At 39.4% G+C, this 19260-nt stretch overlaps 1 protein-coding gene across 1 annotated transcript in view; it reads left to right on the top strand.

Annotated features, from left to right (window-relative positions):
* Positions 1–8357: 8357 nt before the first annotated feature.
* Positions 8358–19260, top strand: part of ddb1 (damage-specific DNA binding protein 1) — a 174756-nt gene continuing 163853 nt past the window's right edge. The window contains exons 1-3 of the mRNA XM_084337444.1: positions 8358–8487; positions 14354–14502; positions 15214–15330. Of these exons, the coding sequence (XP_084193570.1) occupies positions 8427–8487; positions 14354–14502; positions 15214–15330 (327 nt within the window). The 5' untranslated portion in view covers positions 8358–8426. The remainder of the gene's footprint in view (positions 8488–14353; positions 14503–15213; positions 15331–19260) is intronic.

Here is a 19260-nt window from a genome sequence, read left to right as displayed (position 1 = left end):
CAACGCGGCAACCTGGTCCCCAAGCGGGAATCGAACCCTGGACCTTCTAGCTGTGAGGCGACAGTGTTAACCACAACACCACCGTGCCGCCACTATATATAGTATACCGTTATACTGTAAATAGTGCTGTACAGTCACACAAATCAAATGTGTTTATACAGATATCAAATATATTCTCTGTTGCTTCAGGTTCCTTTGCCTTGTCTCTGCTGGCCAGGATGTAGCTGTGTGGTGTTGGCATGACTGGCTTACTTTGACTTTGGCCAACTGTCTTAACATCTGTCCCAGTGTGTCTAGACTGAACCTGCTGTGTTTCAAACCCTGGTGGCTCAGTGGCCTGAATAAAGAACATTTCAAACCTTTATTTATACTTGAAAGGCAACTGACGTTTCCCTCATTAACAGTTATGTCAAGGTTACATACGAGATAAGCAATCATAAAGACAGCCTAGAAATCACAGCATATAAAATCATAATAATAAGACAGCAAGACGAGGGTATAGACAAAAGCAAGGATAACAAATCAATGTTAATGTTAAATAAAACATGTACAACTTGATTGACAATGATTAGTGATCAAGGTCTTAAATTCTGCAATAGAGAGGAGAATCAAAATGTTTAGGGATTGTTGGAGTTCACTCCATGAGCTAGCGGCATCATAATAAAATGCAGATTTACCCTTTTCCGAGCTAATTCGGGGGACCTCAAGGACCAGCCAATCACTAGAACGGGTTTGATAGGTTCCAACACTCCATTTCAATAATGATGTGATATAAGGAGGTAGCTTACCAGTAAGGGCCTTAAATGTAACAATTACACATTCAGTTGTTTGTCATTTGCATCTCTGTTTTCTCACACAGGTGTGGAAAATGTAAGATGCTGCACCTGGCTAGCCCGAAGCTATTGGAGAGAAGACAGTTGTGATTTCACAATAAATACACTTTGAGGGTGATGCAATTACCTCATCCTTTTTTTTTTTTTTTTTTTTTTTTTTTTACTTTGCACTTTTAAAAATACAGCACATCAGTCATCCAAAGAGAACCTGAACAATATATTAATGGGTGAGTTCAGAATTTTGGAACCCTGCCCCTATTGCATACAAACCAATGATGGTGTTGATCAGTAGATACATTTCTCAGCACAATCCATGCTTTAGTCACAAAACGAATGCAAAGTCAATGCAGCCACACAGTTGAAACCTACTTTGGCTGTGCTGTGGATTAGGTTTCAGGATTTATGTTGGGGCTTCTACAGACTGCAGCATGGCCCCATTGACTTTGTATTTGTTTTGTTGCTAACTACCTGGAGCTGCAGGTATCCAGTATGAAGAGCAGCATGGACTGTGTGGAGAAAATAGTCTACCGATCGACGACATTATTGGTTAGTAGGAAATAGGGCTAGGAGTCCCAAGATTCTGAAGTTACCCTTCAAGTGGTAGAGAATATAAGCCATGGAAAGCTCCAACCATGTTTGAGTTTGGACTCTCAAATATTTAACCACTAACATCAGACCTATCAGGCTCTTCTCTTGGATAGCTTTTACTCATCTATTTCACTCTTCTAATAATGTATTTTTTAAGATGTTTAGTGGCAGGTTTAAATGGATTTGGTGTGTGTGTGGGGGGGGGGGGGGGGGGTCATCTGCCAGAATGCCTTGTGAGGGTTGTGGAATCTATGTTTATGTTTATGTGCTGTGTGTGTTGAAATTGTTATCTTTTTTGTTGTGTTTTTTTGCACAATAAAATAAACCAGGATAGTGCGTTCCTCACAGATGGCTTCCCTGCTTGTTTTGTTTTTCCAGGTATACAGGAACATGATGTGTCGATCACTGTGTGACAGTAAAGACATGCAGTGTTTCAAATCATATCATAAAGATTATAAATACAGTACATCACTTCTAACAGGCATCTTTCCAGATGCATTCAAAACAGCCATTGTAAAACCCTTACTAAAGAAACCCAAACTAGACAGTAATGCAGTGACCAGCTATAGGCCGATATCCAACTAAAATAATTAGTGACCTCAGACTAAACTCTGATGCAAATAAAGTCTCAATTCTTGTCCTCTTAGACCTGAGCACAACGTTCGACGCAACTGACCATGATATCCGAAGTAATCATCTTTAAAAGTTAGTTGGTCTTTCTGACTATCAGAACATATATCAAAGGGAGAAACATGACACCGACTTTGGAGTTCCACAAGAGAGCTGCCTCTGTCCACTATTATTCTCATTATACATGGGGACAATGCATGTTTCCATAGCTATGCAAATGACACACAATTGTACATCTCTGAACCAAGTGATGCTGCAGCTATTAACTCAATTTCTGCCTGTCTTTTAGGATGGATGACCAACATCTTAAAATAAAAAAACACAGAAAGACTCCAACACATTCAATTTACTATAACCAAGAGGAGAGAACACATTGGTCCAGTGTTAGCTATACTCTGCACTGGCTTCTGGTAACATTTTGAATTGATTTTAAGCTTCTCCTCCTTACAAAACAGTACACTAAATAGAACAGGACCATGCTACATTGCCAATTCTCCTTTAATACACTCTGCCACTTAGACTCATGCATCCACACCATGTGATTATTGTATTGTACATGAGTGCTATTGTATTGCACTGCTTTATACTGTCTATGTAATGCTCATTTTATGTACATTTTTACTGCATATTATGTCTGCAATTCATGTCTATTTTATGTGTGTACTGTATCGTACCCTAATGAGTTAGAAAAGGGTTGGTGTACCCTAAATCTGGATGCAAAAAAACTTTCTTGAACTCAAATGTGACAAATCTGAACTAATCATCATTGGCCCAAATTCCCTGACCCGCCCCACCCAGGATTTTTCAGTCAACATCGACGGCTCCATTGTCACCCCCTCCCCCCACGCCCGCAACCTAGGTATCATTCTTGACCCCACCCTTTCCTTCCTCCTATGTAATCACTAAAACCGCCTTCATCCACCTCAGGAACACGCCCCTCACTCTGCTACCGAAACACTGACCCATGCACTTATGACTTCTCGACTGGACTACTGCAACAGCATTCTGTATGGCACATCCACCAAAATCCTCAATAAACTACAATATGTCCAAAACTCTGCTGCTCGCATGCTTACCTCCACCCGCCACTATGACCACATCACCCCCATCCTTCACGATCTCCACTGGCTCCCCATCATGTACAGGATTCAGTTCAAAATTCTACTCATCACCTTCAAAGCCCTCAACAACCTGGCCCTCTCCTACCTCTCTGACCTCCTTCTCCACAACACGCCTACTCGCTGCCTCAGGTCCGCAGATGCTAACCTCCTCCAACCCATCAGGACTAAGCTCCGGACCTGGGGCGACAGGGCCTTCGCTGCAGCTGCCCCCACCCTCTGGAACGCCCTTCCCAACCATATCCGTTATGCAGACACCCTCCCATCATAAAAAAAAAAACTCAAACCCCACCTTTTTACCCTGGCTTTCAAGCCTTGAACTCTCTCAAGTTTTTATATACATTTTCTTTTCTCTACTAAAACTGTATTGTTTGTTTTGTTCTGTAAAGTGTCTTTGAGCATTAGGAAAAGCGCTATACAAATTTGATGTATTATTATTATTATTAAAGGGAGGATCGGTGTTGTCGGACCCTAATAAGTTAGAAAAGGGTTGGTGTAAAGGGAGGATCAGTGTTATCATACGCTAATGTTTTGACAATGATTTACATTCCATGCTGAAATAGACAGGTATGTCATTATTCCACATCAAGCTTGGGTGTGAAGAAGTGGCTAATCTAGTCCAAATGGTAAATGGACTACATTTATATAGCGCTTTTATCCAAAGTGCTTTACAAATTATGCCTCACATTCACCCATTCACTCACACACTGATGGCAGAGGCAACCATGCAAGGTGCCAACCTGCTCATTTGTATGTCATAAATGTCTGGATGTATGTCGTGTGTATGTCATAAATAGAATAGAATAGAATAGAATAGAAATACTTTTATTATCCCGTGGGAAATTTGACACTGCAAATCGCTCAACATTTAAACATTTAGACAGGACAGGTCACGAATTAGAATAATAACACAAATCAATCAAGTTGCCTAGGATAAGAGTAGAGTAAAATAGAATAAAAATGAAATAAAATATACAGAAATAAATACAGTAAAAATATACTGAGCATGGGGGAAGGGGTACAGGTAGTAAACAACAACACAGCAGTGTAAACAATTTGGTCAATATAATTTAACTATCTAACTAAATGAAATATAAATTCACAGTATTCACAGTGTCACATAAGGTGCAGTATGCTTCAGGTAGTGTATTGTCCTCCTTGGGTTCCTATTAATCCAAGGTCAATGTCTGGCAGCCGTCGCTGCCCCCTGTTTTGGAGCCTGAAATGTTATGATGAATTGAAAATGGGGGACCCTGATGTAAACAAGACAAAAGTCTTTCTCTGGTCTGCATCCCCTTAACAATTGTGTGTATTGGGCCGTACTGTATTGTACCCATTCTGCAATCTGTTAATAACATTTTCACTCAATCAATCAATCAATCAATCAGGAGCAGGGGTTAGGCAAAGTGACAAAGTGGCTCTAGTGCGACATCTAGTGGCTGAAAAAAAATCTAACCCTAACTAACCTTACTGTCATGCACTTGTCCTAATAAACTAACCTACACTGTAGCACTCAACACTTTGATGAACATTGTTACTCAGCTGATAGAGTTGTGCCCTTCCTGATGACTTGTCGTACAGAACTTGTAAGTCGCTTTGGATAAAAGCGTCAGCTAAATAACTAAATGTAAATGTAAAATGTAAATTAATGTTATCTATAGCACATTTAAAAGATACTCTAAAGAAATAGCCACATTCAGCCACAACCTCTACATCTCTTGGGGTGAATCTCAGTAAGCCCACCAATGTTATGCATTGTGTGGTTCGCATGAGGCATTACAGGAAGGACGATCTCCCTTTTAGTCCATGGGCCAGACCAGATATCGGTGCCACTCAGGGTGAATAAACTTACATATCATTTTTTCAAATATCTATGTCTGTAGATGATATTTTTGTATGATAGCCCTTCCAGAGTGGTAGCTTTATCATAATTATCAAGTCATGAAGTATACCCACCACCTCAGGAAATCGCATTTCAGATGCTGGTGCATATCCTGCTTTAGACTCATGTAGAGGACATCTGTCAATGTTCCACAATATTGTGTTTGGTATCATTTTAAAGGGGACTATGGAATCTTTCATTCAAGCTAAGATGTGAATCTTTCTGACAAATATAGAGGTCACTGGAGCTCTTTGAACAGTCAACAACACAAATTTTTACACAATTTTCGCCTAAATGATATACTATCTTTTAGCCTTGTGTCATCTAGGAGCAACAGGGACACAAAATACAAAATCTACAACACTCTCAGGACCATAAGGATCCAGGAAATGTATAATATGCCTATACTATTTCATTGTTACAGGTCATTGTGAGCCTTAAATTAGAAGAGCAGTATTAGGCTCCTATTAAACTATACAGTCTAGAATGGAAACATAGGTCCACCTGCATAGGGTGTTTTTTTTTCACCACCTGTTTTTTATTAATCCTTGGAGTGTCTATTTTAAGATTCTGACAGGTAACAGGTTGGAATAATGTCCCATGGGGTTTATTTTTAACTAGGGATGCTCGATATTGGCTTTTTTACCGATACCGATATTCCGATATTGTCCAACTCTTAATTTCGATACCGATACCGATACCGATATCAACCGATACCGATATATGCAGGGTTTCCCCCCAAAAAAACTGAATAATTTCAGGTAATTAATAATTTCACTGGATGCATTCAAAAGGCTTTCTAAATGTAAGCATTATCTGTGCAAAATATGATAATTAAAAAAGTAAAAATTAACATTACATATCTCTTGTTGTTGAATTAAACCAACATGCATACTTTTGACAATAAATAAAATAAGAATTGGTTCTTACTTGCTTGCCTGGGTAAATAAAGGTTAAATAAATGAAAAAAAAAAAAAAAAAAAAAATGTTTTTTTTTACCGATACCGATATTTTCCGATATCACATTTTACTACCGATATCGGCCGATAATATCGGACATCCCTATTTTTAACCCTTTATTACACCTATCCTGAACCAAAACCTGAAAAATAAGAAAAAGAAAACAGCCTAACTTTTGAAGTTAACAACATATGGAGACAAATTAAAACATTTTCCCAAACAATTCAGTACAATTGTTATTTTTAAGATTCAAACACATCTTGATTAAATTTCAGGACAGAAAAAGCAAAAAACGCTGAAAAAAACGTATATCACATCTCTATTTTCCCTTTTTACTGAAATGTAGTGCATTGGACAAGATCGATTTAGGTTAATATTGGAAATAATATTGTAATAAAGATTGTCTCCATGCTGTTATGCCCTAAATATTATAGTTTTGCATAAACAATTATATAGAGACAAATTAACACATTTTCCCATGCGATTTTGATCAGTGATTTATTTATTCAAACTATATGTTTTCATATGCACTGGATATCATGGACTGGATATCTTCTTTGTTGACACAACATTCAAGTATTTTTTTCTATTTGTATTTTGTACCCTAAACTACTAATCATCATCATCACTAAAACTATTGTCAAAGTCTATCTCTTCGATCTCCATCTCTTCCTCCGCCTCATCACACTTGTACGCTCCATCCTCCTCATCCATGTTATTTTTTGTGTAAGCTGCCTCCTTATCAAGAGCTTCTTGCTCTTCTGACTCCACTTTCTGGGCCAGTACCTCAACAAGAGAAGGATAGAGGATGGGTCCAACCGTCCAGACAGGTTCTAACACCTCCTCATCCATTGTTTTTCCCAGTCCATACTTCATAGTTTTTGGAATTTCCCCAAGGGGATTAATAAAGTAATATCTTATCTTATCTTATCTTATAGGCTTTGGGCCTCTTGAATATTGGCTGTTCTGCTCTTTTGTAGCAGGCGACTATGAAGCTCGCTGTACATGTGTGATGAGACAGACCTTGGGGGGAGGCAGGCGTTCAATGTCTACTTTGGAGTTTGCATCCAGGACTTTATCAGCACCCATCATTTTCTGCAGCATCTTGGCTCACACAGCATCAACTGACTTCATCCGACCATGGCCTTCCATAATGCATGTGAAGGACTCCATCTCCTGTTGGAGCTCATCTGTTACCAGCAACAATGCGCCAAGCTGACTAAAAGCCTTCTGGAATCTAGGGTTCTTCTGCAGATTATTCAATGGATTCACCTGTCTCTTTCCTTTGAAAGCGCTGGCACAGTCATCCCCAGAAAAGTGTAATAAAGGGTTAAAATAAACCCCATGGGACATTATTCCAACCTGTTACCTGTCAGAATCTTAAAATAGACACTCCAAGGATTAATAAAAAAACAGGTGGTGAAAAAAAATCCATCCTATGCAGGTGGACCTATGTTTCCATTCTAGACTATAGTGGCTGGTTTGTATAGTTTAATAGGAGCCTAATACTGCTTTTCTAATTTAAGGCTCACAATGACCTGTAACAATGAAATAGTATAGGCATATTATACATTTCCTGAATCCTTATGGTCCTGAGAGTATTGTAGATATTGTATTTTGTGTGTCTGTTGCTCCTAGATGACACAAGGCTAAACGATAGTATATCATTTAGGCAAAAATCGTGTAGAAATGTGTGTTGTTGACTGTTCAAAGAGCTCCAGTGACCTCTATATTGGTCAGAAAGATTCACATGATCACATCTTAGCTTGAATGAAAGATTACATAGTCCCCTTTATGATGCCATAAATAATGATACCAAACACAATATTGTGAAACATTGACAGATGTCCTCTACGTGAGTCTAAAGCAGGATACAGTATGCACCAGCATCTGAAATGCAATTTCCTGAGGGGGTACTGGTAGGTATACTTCATGACTTGATAATTATGATAAAGCTACCACTCTGGAAGGGCTATCATACAAAAAATATCATCTACAGACATAGATCTTTGAAAAAATGACATGTAAGTTTATTCACCCTGAGTGGCACCGACAGGTGAAATTTTGGCCTCTGGCCCATGGACTATTTGAAATGTCTGAAATTCCATGGCAATCTCTGGCCATTACTTCAGACAAACAGACAGACAAAAGTACGGTGGCGAAAACGTAAACTCCTTATTCTATGGTGGATTTTCCCTGCATGAGAGAGGGAACAATAACCATAGATATCTATTGATATCTATGACAATAACACCCAGAAAGAGGCAGTAGGTCTCCCCAGCCACAGATGGCGTTGTAAGAAAAACATGAACGTGTAATTTCTAGTAACTACTTCCGGATTTTTTTTTCATCAATGGTGTCTTCACTTGTGGAGAACTAAAACACTTCGCTGGTGTTCTTTTTGTGTGGGTTGAAATGTCGTACAACTACGTGGTAACAGCTCAGAAGCCTACGGCAGTCAATGCCTGCGTCACAGGTAAATAGCCATCTTTTTAAAGTTGTGCAGCAGTGATGGAACACCGCATCAACATCAGCGCACATTCCCTGCCTGCATGTTAGCTAAGCTCCCGCGCTACAACCCAGGCCCACACACACAGAAGCAGCTAACGGCTAACAGCTAGCTACATAACGTTTTGTTTAGCTAATACAAGATAGCGTTACTCTTTCCAGTCCATGGATAACCAGCCTTGCTATATTAATCACGCATGCATATCATACCACTCGTGTTCTCTCTAATATGTCACATATGGTCTGGACATTTTATTATATTTGGGTCGGCTAGCGGTAAAGTCTGTAACATTACCGTGATTTGGCATAAACACTAGTGCAGTGACAGTGAGTGAGGTTCTGGTGACCCACTTCCTCACCTCCGGTATTTCGCGGTGGTATATCTCGGGTTGTTTGTAAAATAAGTTAAAGTGAAGCCTGTCAAATATATAAGAACTAGTTAGCTAGTTCGTGGATAATATTACAGATACAATAACTACTTTAAAGCTAGTAAATAACTTACTACAATAACTAAATTTAAAGGGATATTTCACTTTATTATAACTTTGTAAAGTCAGCAGTCTTACCTCTATAATGTAAGTACATTGATTGATTGAAAACTTTATTAACAGATTGCAGAATGGGTACAATACAGTACATCTACAAGTAAGCTAGCGATCACTACTGTCCCTGTTATCTGCTGTCAACAGACTCAACACCACCATTCCTGCCAGGTGTCCGGCTCCTCATCCATTCGTTTTGAGGACCAAGTCTAAATATCATACTTCTGATTATGATGTGCAGATTTAAATAAAACAGAACATTTCATTTCGTTTTGACATTTAATGTGTTTTTACAGATTTATTAATTATTGAAAAATAAAAGCAGATCCAGTAAATTAGTTGTAGGTGAGTGTGCTGTGCTGTGTATCTTTGCCTTGTGTGGAATATTTATGAGGTGGTTACCATGGTTACATCACATGCTGCCTTGCTGGAAGAAATATTACAAACATTCTGTGACAAGTTAACAGTTGGTCAAATAAACCACCTCAAGTGAGAAATAGTTCCTTTACTGATCATTTGAAAATGGCAACATTAGCTAAGAAAAGAAAAGTTAAAAGTACTTTTGACACAAAAATATATTACACAGAATAATATTGCAGTATAGTTTGTTTAGTATGATATTTAGAAATGGTCCTCAAAATGAATGGAAGTGAATGATACCTGGGAGGAATGGTGGTATTGACAGCCGACAACATGGACATCACTGTGGTCACTAGCTTACTTGTAAATTACTTTAGATAAACAATTGATGATTGAATTGATCATTGATAAAGTTGTTTGTGCCTTATGGAGTTGTTTGTGCCTATGCGTTACCACGTCCACCTCCTATCGCCCAAGCCTAAAAGGTATGACTGCTGATATCTGACGAATTCTACTCAAATGAAATATCACTTTTCAGCCACACTAGTACTCATTGATATGTTAATCTTCTATCTCCTACATCTTTCCTGACATCTGTCATCCTTCCCTACTGTTATGTTGAGCCCTTTTTGGACATGCACTCAGGACAGTATGCTGAGAATCGGCTGCGGGCATACTAAGACCACTGCAACACTTCCGGGATTCTGAAATCGGGGAGGAGATAGCTGGGGGAGCAAATGAATGAATGTGGATGAGAGCCTTGATGTAAGTGGGTGCAGCTACGGCTGTGGGGGTGCTAGAGACATGATCGAATAGACTTTTATGCGCCTGAATCTCCTGAAAAAGTCCCGTTTTCAGCACCTACTCCCCATACGCATGCGCAGATTGTCAACAGAGTCTGAACGGCGCGAGACGACACGCGAACGAATGAATGTTCCATCAGAGGGGGGGAGCTTGTGGTGGTAGTGTGAGCGGTAGGGCTGCAACGATTAGTCAACATAATCGACGATGTCGATTATAAAAAAAAGAAATCGTTGACGAGGAATTGTTGCGTCGATTAGTCATTAAAAAAAAGAAATAAAAATTATTATATATATATATATATATATATATATATTTTTTTTTTGCACTACCTATCTTTGTGAAAGTGGCTTCTCAGCTCTGGTCCAGCCAGCTGAAGACTTCTTAGCTTAACAGGCCGACAGTAAGTTTGGGGGAACTAATGGGATAACTGGGGATGTTGTTTGGTCCTGACAAGAGTCTCAAAGCAACTCTGAGGTCATGCTCAATGTCCAATCTGTTCCTCTGCTCTGTCTTCAGCTGGACCAGAGCTGAGAAGCCACTTTCACAAAGATAGGTAATGCAAAAAAAAATAATAATAAAAAAAAATTATATATATATATATATATATATATATATATATATATATATTTTCTTTTATATAATAGTTTTTCGATTAGTCGACTAATCGAAAAAATAATCGACAGATTAGTCGACTGCCAAAATAGTCATTAGTTGCAGCCCTAGTGAGCGGCTATAGACCACTGCACTTAAATATAAACATTAGTCTAAGTGGAGACTCAATGAGGTAATTGTAGATGTCGCCATAAGACGCGTCTGGCCATTGAGTGGGATAATTTTTTCATTATCCTGTTCGGCTGAAAGGACACTGGCCACCGAAGCTCCCCCCTCTGATGGAACATTCAACATTAATTCGCACGTCGTCTCGCGCCGTTCAGACTGTTGACAATCTGCGCATGCGTATGGGGACTAGGTGCTGAAAAAGGGACTTTAGCTCGGCCGATTTAGTTCTGATCGATTAGGAATGGGTCGTGTCGTGTTCAGGAGATTCAGGCGCATAAAAGTCTATTCGATCATGTCTAGCACCCCCACAGCCGTAGCTGCAACCACTTACATTAAGGCTCTCATCCACATTCATTAATTTGCTCCCTCCGCAATCTCCTCCCCGATTTCAATGTAACGCGGAAGTGCAGTGGTCTATTGCTTGGAATTGTCTTTTGACTCTTTTCGGACATGTAGCACACGTCCGACGTGCATTCGGACGTACAGCCCTGCTGATTAATATGGGGTTTAGGGCTGACATTCGAATTTTCTTTTGGAATTCGAAGCTTCAGGGCCGAGATTAGATTTTAATTTGAAGCTTCGAGATAAAAAATAAAATAAAGATTATAATGTTTTTTTTTATGTTGTGGGACTTGTACATCACTTTGTTCAACTTTGTCAGTGCTGTAAAGTTTAAACATTTTTAAATCTTAGACAAACAAAACACTTTGCTTTCATGAAATATTGTAAGTCGTCATTTGAGGCTTTATAAAAGCAGCACAATGAACACAAATCTATCAGTGCCGAGTCCGACCTCATCTTAAATAACAAACATCATTGCTTGTTGTAGTTAACAAAGAGAGGCAGAGTTGATTTTGCAAAAAAAAAAATATATATATATATTCGAATATATATATTCGAATCCCATCGCACGAAGCTTCAATGTATTTAAGACAGCCCTAGTGCATCATCATCATGTATATATTTACTTTTTAATTGCATGAAACATTATGAAGTATTCCCTTATGCCTCTTTTCCACGGTCTTCACGGTACCTACTCGGCTCGGTAGTACCCCCGCTGCTGTCGGGACAAAACCTCATAACTCCAAAAACCCAACTTTTCAGCAGATGAAAAAAACTAACACAGTTGTTTAAACTTTGTAAAACCCACACACACATATGGAGGATGATCTACGGAGTTGATTTATATAATAATAAAAAAAATTCAAAAAATGGAGTTATGAGGTTTTGTCCCGACAGCAGCGATATAGATATAAAGACGGTACCCCCACCCCCTGTCAGTGTAGCTGGGGCGCCGTGATGACGTCATCTTCAACGCGACACACGGAGGATTTCGACGCTAGCTATCAAGCTACTGTATGAATCCAGTGCCTTATTAGCTCAATTAGGCTAGGTACAATGTTGCTAACCGTTAGAACGCGAGGCTACTACCAGTTCATCCACCTCGGCGCCTCCATATTCCATTGACGTTTCTGAATAAAACATGTAGGGCTAACGTTTAAACTCGCGAAGCTCTCTCCACTTCTCTCACTCTCGTATCCCCGGCTGTCTCCTCAAAACAAACCTGTGGCGCCGCCTCTCCGTCTCTGTGTGTGTGTGTGCGCGTGCGTGTATATGTGTGTAAGTTGGGGCGAGTGTGCATTTTTTTTCGAGAGACGGAGAGAGTAAAGGCAAGCGCTGCGCCAAAGTAAGTAATCTCAACCGCGGCGGCTTATATAAACTGATGTGAGGGATTGTGAGAAACATCACGATGTCCGCGATACGTTTAAAAAGTGTATAGTTTATGAACTGTACCCGATATTTATTTAATATCGTCATATCGCCCACCCCTAGATTAGGGATGGGCATGAGTTATCGATTACTCGTAGCTATGAGAAAAATCTTTTTTTTTATTTATTATTATTATAATTTTTTACATATCTTTTCACATGAATGTGTAAGATTATAACTGTTTGTTGGATTCCTTAAACATATACGTGAATGAACAAAAATAAGTAAAAAAATAAAAATAAAATTATTAAAAAATTTGTAACGTTATTTTTTCCCCTTTTCGAGTAATACACAATCAAGTATAGCATGCGATCAATCGATCTGTATTTTCTTTAAAATGCCCATCCCTACCCTAGATATACAGTACACAATTTGTTTACATTAATCATAGTGTTTCCCCTATATGCATTCAGCAGCGGCATTTAATTTCGGCTATGGGGGGTGCTTAATGTAAAATACTGACCAGAGGAAAAGGCTGCAGGGAGAAAGCACTGCAGTCTAGTCGATTTTGTGTTTTGAGCACAAAGTTCATCATATATCTAGCCTCTTTATTTTGCTCTCAAAGTGCACCAGATTGATGCATTTAACTTTAAAATGAAAAAAAAAAAAAAAAAGTTTTCAGGGTTAATCCAGATTCTCCACTGGCATGTATCTGGGTCTGGCTGTAAATAGGCGAGCCTAGTCTTGTTTATTTAACATATATGGGTGAATTAGAACATTATATTATGCAAACAAAAATCTGTCTGCTCCGGCAGGCAAGTGCAAAATGTAGCACCACACATCACCACAAGGTGGACAGCTCCTACACACACTCAGGCAGCTGGGGATGATGAGACAGAGGGGGGAGTGAGAGAGTGCACACATCCACGAGTTAGGGCTGCACGATTTTGGGAAATAATGGGACTTCCTGGTTAAAAAAATAAAAAATAAAAATAAATGTGTTTTTTTTCTTTTTTTGCGATTTGATAATTGCATCATTCTAAATCGCGATTTCGATAAAAAATCGATTAATCGTGCAGCCCTACCACAAGTGTTCATGGACACATATCTGTTATAAGTTACAACATATAAGTTGTGTGAATACTAGCATACAAAAGGTTATTTCCCAGTTTCTAAAAACACACAACGAAAAGAACTACACCTGCCCCAATATATTTTTACTTGCCCCTGTTAATCGGGCAACCATTAGTGTCAATGACTGGATAATATTGTGATATTGCGATATATGATTTATTAGGCCTACCTTTTTTCTACTGCAAATGTTGTCACCAATGGAAAACTTTGTCAACATCTGTTTTATCTAATAAGATACCTGTCTGTTGACCTCACTCCATTGAAGCAAAATGGGATTGTCATCTATAAATCTGAATTTCTTTGGTAAATAAATATATCAATACTTGCCATCAGTGTATTGATATAGTATTGGCATGCAAAATATCGATTCTTCCCCCCACCCCTACTAAATAGCCAATGTACCCCCACTTCAAATGCAGCACCACTATACTGTACTGGTAATTAGGATAACGTGCTATAAGAAAAATAACCTTCAAAATATTCCTCTGCTCTCCCTCTTCTTAGGCCATTTCACCTCTGCGGAGGATCTGAATCTGCTCATCGCTAAGAACACACGGTTGGAGATATATGTGGTCACAGCGGAAGGCCTGCGACCTGTCAAGGAAGTGGGCATGTATGGCAAAATCGCGGTCATGGAACTCTTCAGGCCTAAGGTAGGTGTCTGTGTGTGTGGGGGGGGGGGGGGGGTACTATTCTATCATTTACTCCTTGAGAGTAAGGGCTCATTCACATATACGTTGGAAAGTAGAACTTTAGTCAACTTTTCCCAGACGCAAGCTCTCCCCACGCTGCAGTGGTCAATCGATCACAGTGGAAGACGAGGGATGATGTCACACAAATGGCCCATCCACACCAACGCACCACCTTGCGACGCCGACGAGGTGCTGCATTGTCTGATTAGATGTGAATGAGCCCCAACTGTCTGTTTATATGTTTTCAGATAAACAATGTTTTCAAACCTATTTATCTAAAGATGGTAAGTTGGAGTGTTGTTGTGTACATTCATAGTTTAAAGACAATAGGGGCTGTTTCAGGTCATTCACACTCAAGTAATTAAGATTGACATTACAACTGCAAACAAATGGGCTGTCCGAAGATCACATGACTTATATGATTCTTCATTTCAAGGGTTAAAAAAATTCATTGTCACTTCTAGTGACCAATCGCAGAAAACACAGCAGAGTAATGCATACACATTTACTTGTATCAAAGCATGAAAGCACAATATCACTCGCCTAACTAGAAATATAACCTTTACACATTTTAACTTTTCTAGCATGTTGTTTTGTGAAACAAATTGTCAAATATCTGTAGAACCTTGTTTGTACTTAGTCTGTGATGCCATCGTCTTTTCCCATGTGCAGGGGGAGAGCAAGGATCTGCTGTTCATTCTAACATCCAAGTATAATGCCTGCATCCTGGAATACAAACAGACCGGAGAAAGCATTGACATCATCACCCGTGCCCATGGCAATGTACAGGTGGGTTCTATTGATGCAAGATACATGAGGACGATTACTCTGTAGTTGCTACAACTGTATAATAGATTTTTTGTCTGTCTAAGGCAGACCTGGGCATTGTACGGCCCGCGGTACATGATAATAATATATATATATATATTTTTTCTTCTTTTCATGTCAACGTTCACACGCACAATATACGCTTACTTAGGATTTGACTTGATTCAACAACAAAGCAGTCGGGGCAAGCCGAAAACGGTCGAAAGTGTGGTTATTTGAAGTTTGGATTTCTTTTTTCACAACTGAGGTAGGTAGATACAATTTTTACAGACTAAAGTACAGAAAAAAGGTACCGTTGGGTACCGGTATCGATTCACAGGTACCGGTACCGTATCGGTTCAAATGTGAACGGTACCCATCCCTACTGAACACACAACTGCAGGGCAAGGGCATTTTTGCTCATGAAATGCATAGCCATGTGAAAGCCTTCATGACAAAGTTGCAATTAATTTCAAGGCAACTAGGCAGCAACAATCTCAAACACATGAAAACCCTGAAAGAAGTCAAACCATCAGCTGATTACCGGCACAGGTACTCATCCATGTTAGGAGCACTGCATGATGAATTTTCAAGGCGTTTTCAAGATTTCAAAAAGGTTGAGGATGAAATGCAGCTGACTTCCTCTCCCTTTACCTGCAGTGTTGATAGTGCACCCACTGATGTTCAGCTTGAACTCATTGACCTGCAGTCTGATTCACTACTGAAAGAGCACTTTAAGTCAGCATCACTGCTAGAGTTCTACTCTGCTCTCAAGGAGGAGAACTTTCCAAACATGAGAAGACATGCTCAGAAGATGTTGGTTCTCTTTGGATCCACCTATATGTGAACAGACATTCTCAGTCATTACGTTTACCAAGTCCAGGTACAGATCCTCTCTCACTGATGAACATCTGGCAGCTGTGCTTCGCATCTCCACCTCAGACATGCAACCTGACTTTGATGGACTTGTTAAAGCTCAACAGAGACTGGATTTATCACACTGAATGAAAAAAAAAGAGCTGAAGAACACTAAAATGTGGAAATATAACAAGTGAAATGGGACACTTGATCTTTTTTTTTCTTTTTTTTGCACAGTTCTGAAAACATTAAATGTTTAATATAGGCATGTAAAGTAAAAAAGGCTACTGGGACACTTTTCTTTACACAGTTCAGTGACGTGTCTTGTTTATTTTGGCTATAAGATGATGTGATGTCTTTAGAAAGCTAAGAAAATCCTTGTTTCAATAGTATATGAAACTCAAAATAATAACTTTATTTGTATAGCACTTTTTCATACATGCCCTTTGTTATTAATGTTTCACATTTTGTTTATCATTTTGGAAATAAATTCTATTTGAATAAATGATATTTTTGAAAGCTAACCTTACCTTTTAATTGCCAAATAATAACACACACTCTTACCAGGGGTCAAAACAATGCCATTTACTGCTTTTTATATAGAAATAAAATGTATATTATGCATAATTGAGTTTGGAATTTTGGCCCGGCCCGCCAACATATTTTCAGTTGCTCATTCGGCCCCCCGGGAAAAATAATTGCCCACCCCTGGTCTAAGGTGTTATTAGGCATGAACTAGTGTTGGGCTGGGCACGGGTCATCAAGTACCCTACTTGTTTTTATCACCATTCACTTGACAAGTGAAATACTGGTAGATGTCTGACACTAAACGGGAAAATATATTTTCACACTTAACTCATTCCCCGCCAACAACAAGTTTACTCGTTATTGGGCGCCATGTGTTGAACGGCAATAATGAGTAAACTCGTTATTTGGTCGTTTTTTCTTTTATTTGATATTTTTATTCATTATTCATCCACTGACCTCTGTGTTGCCATAGGAAAGGATTCCGAGTTCGCCAAAGTGCAATACCCGCCGCATCCTGCTAGATGGCAGTGTCGCCCACCCTTTGAAACCTTATATCTCACCCTGTGTTACACTTAAATCCCTCCGGGCGCTAAATTTAGACGGAGCCGAGTAAATAGCTTCATCCGACCACTTTGAAACGCATCTGGCACACTCGATCCATAAGTTGTGCCAAATTATGTCCGGGACCAGATGGACACCAATACTGGAAATTGCGTTCAGACAATTGAAATATTCTTTTTGGAATAGCCCAGATCAAAGGTAAGGACTATCTGACATCAATTTCAACTTGATCCAACAATGTTTTCATATCGATTCAGCTGATCAGCGTGTGTAGTAGGGATGGGTACCTTTCACATTTGAACCGATACGGTACCGGTACCTGTGAATCAATACCGGTACCCAACGGTACCTTTTTTCTGTACTTTAGTCTCAAGAAATTTAATTTACCTACCTCAGTCGTAAAAAAAAAAATCCAAACTTCAAATAACTACATTTCGACAGTTTTCGGCTTGCCATTGCTCCGACTGCTTTGTTGTTGATCAAGTCAAATCCTAGGTAAGCATATAATTGTGCGTGTGAACGTTGACATGAAAATAAAAAAAGGTAAAAAAAAATTACAATAATTCGGTACCCATCCCTAGTGTGTAGTTTTCAACATGAATGCCGTTACTGGCAATCAAAGTACCGGTATCAGAAACGAACCCCCCCCCCCCCCTTTCATGCATTCATGATGAAACATAATACCTATTATATACATTTGATTTGGAAATAGTAGCGTGTCCAGGGATGAAACGCCAATGCTTTTAGTAGAATTCATGTAGCGCCCTATAACTCAGCTTTCCAGGAATTAGCCCGGATCACTTCGAAACTATACTTATATTCACCACGGGATAACGCGCGAACGTATACATGAACAAATTAATAATTTTTTGGATCTTGGACAGAAGATAGTTACTGTCAAATTACCATAGTATTGTATCCATAGCTATAATATAGAATATAGATATAGCTCTACAAACAAGGTGACGCACCCCTATCTTTAAAGCGTGGCCTAGCTAGAACAGGATGAGGAAAATCCCCGGCGCTGAATGAGTTAAGGTTAGAGAAATCCCTAACCTGATTCTTGCAGTTCCAGTTGAATCCATGTTGGTGCACCACTGATGTGCTGTACCCAGTGTACTGACTCTGTTAAAGGTGTCTGTGTTGCAGTATGGCGACATGCTGCTTTGTGTCATCCAGACAAATCTTTCTTTTCAATTATACAACGGCATGCAAATTTCTCGATTCTGATTGGCCATTAACACGTCTTTATTGGCAACAATCCACGCTGCTGGCCCAGGACCCGCCCACAACCGACCCACATCACATCACTCCGCCGGATCACAAGAAGGTGGCCAATAATCTTTACAAATGGATATGTTAATGGCGACTAAACGACTAAATATCAAGCGATTCTGTCACAGCGAATGTCTTAGTCGTTTAAACAATGTTGGATGATGTAATTGATGGGTCTTGAATCATTCTGTAACAAAAGAAAAATCGCGGATTGATTGATGGATTAATTTGCGATTTTTTTTCAATTTCTTTTTCCTTTCGACTGTCAGCGCTCGCTCTAGTCTCCACCCACCGCCACACCCCCCCCCCCCCCCCACACACATACACACACACACACACACACACACACGCACACACACACACGCACGCACACGCACGCACACACACACACACACACTCTGCCTGCAACGCGGGGGATAGTCAGAGAGCTGGGTGCTGCGCTGTTCTAAGTGAGCATGGCCTATTGAGTTGATTGATTGATTGATTGCTAATTTTATTACTGTACGCTTGGTTTCCAACTGGTTAAGTTTAGGCCCTCTACAGTAGGTTTAAAAAAATAAATAAAAGAATAGGGCGAAGAAAACGTTTTTTTCCTATAGGGCAAAGAAGACTTTTTAATTTGTTTTACCTACTTTATATAGAAGCATCTAAGAATGAAGTTCTATGGAAAGTAGGTCTGCATTCCCTTAA

Source organism: Notolepis coatsorum (genome assembly GCF_963971535.1).
Source record: "Notolepis coatsorum genome assembly, chromosome: 20".
NCBI classification, from domain to species: domain Eukaryota; kingdom Metazoa; phylum Chordata; class Actinopteri; order Aulopiformes; family Paralepididae; genus Notolepis; species Notolepis coatsorum.
This window is presented reverse-complemented; position numbering and strand designations above follow the sequence as displayed.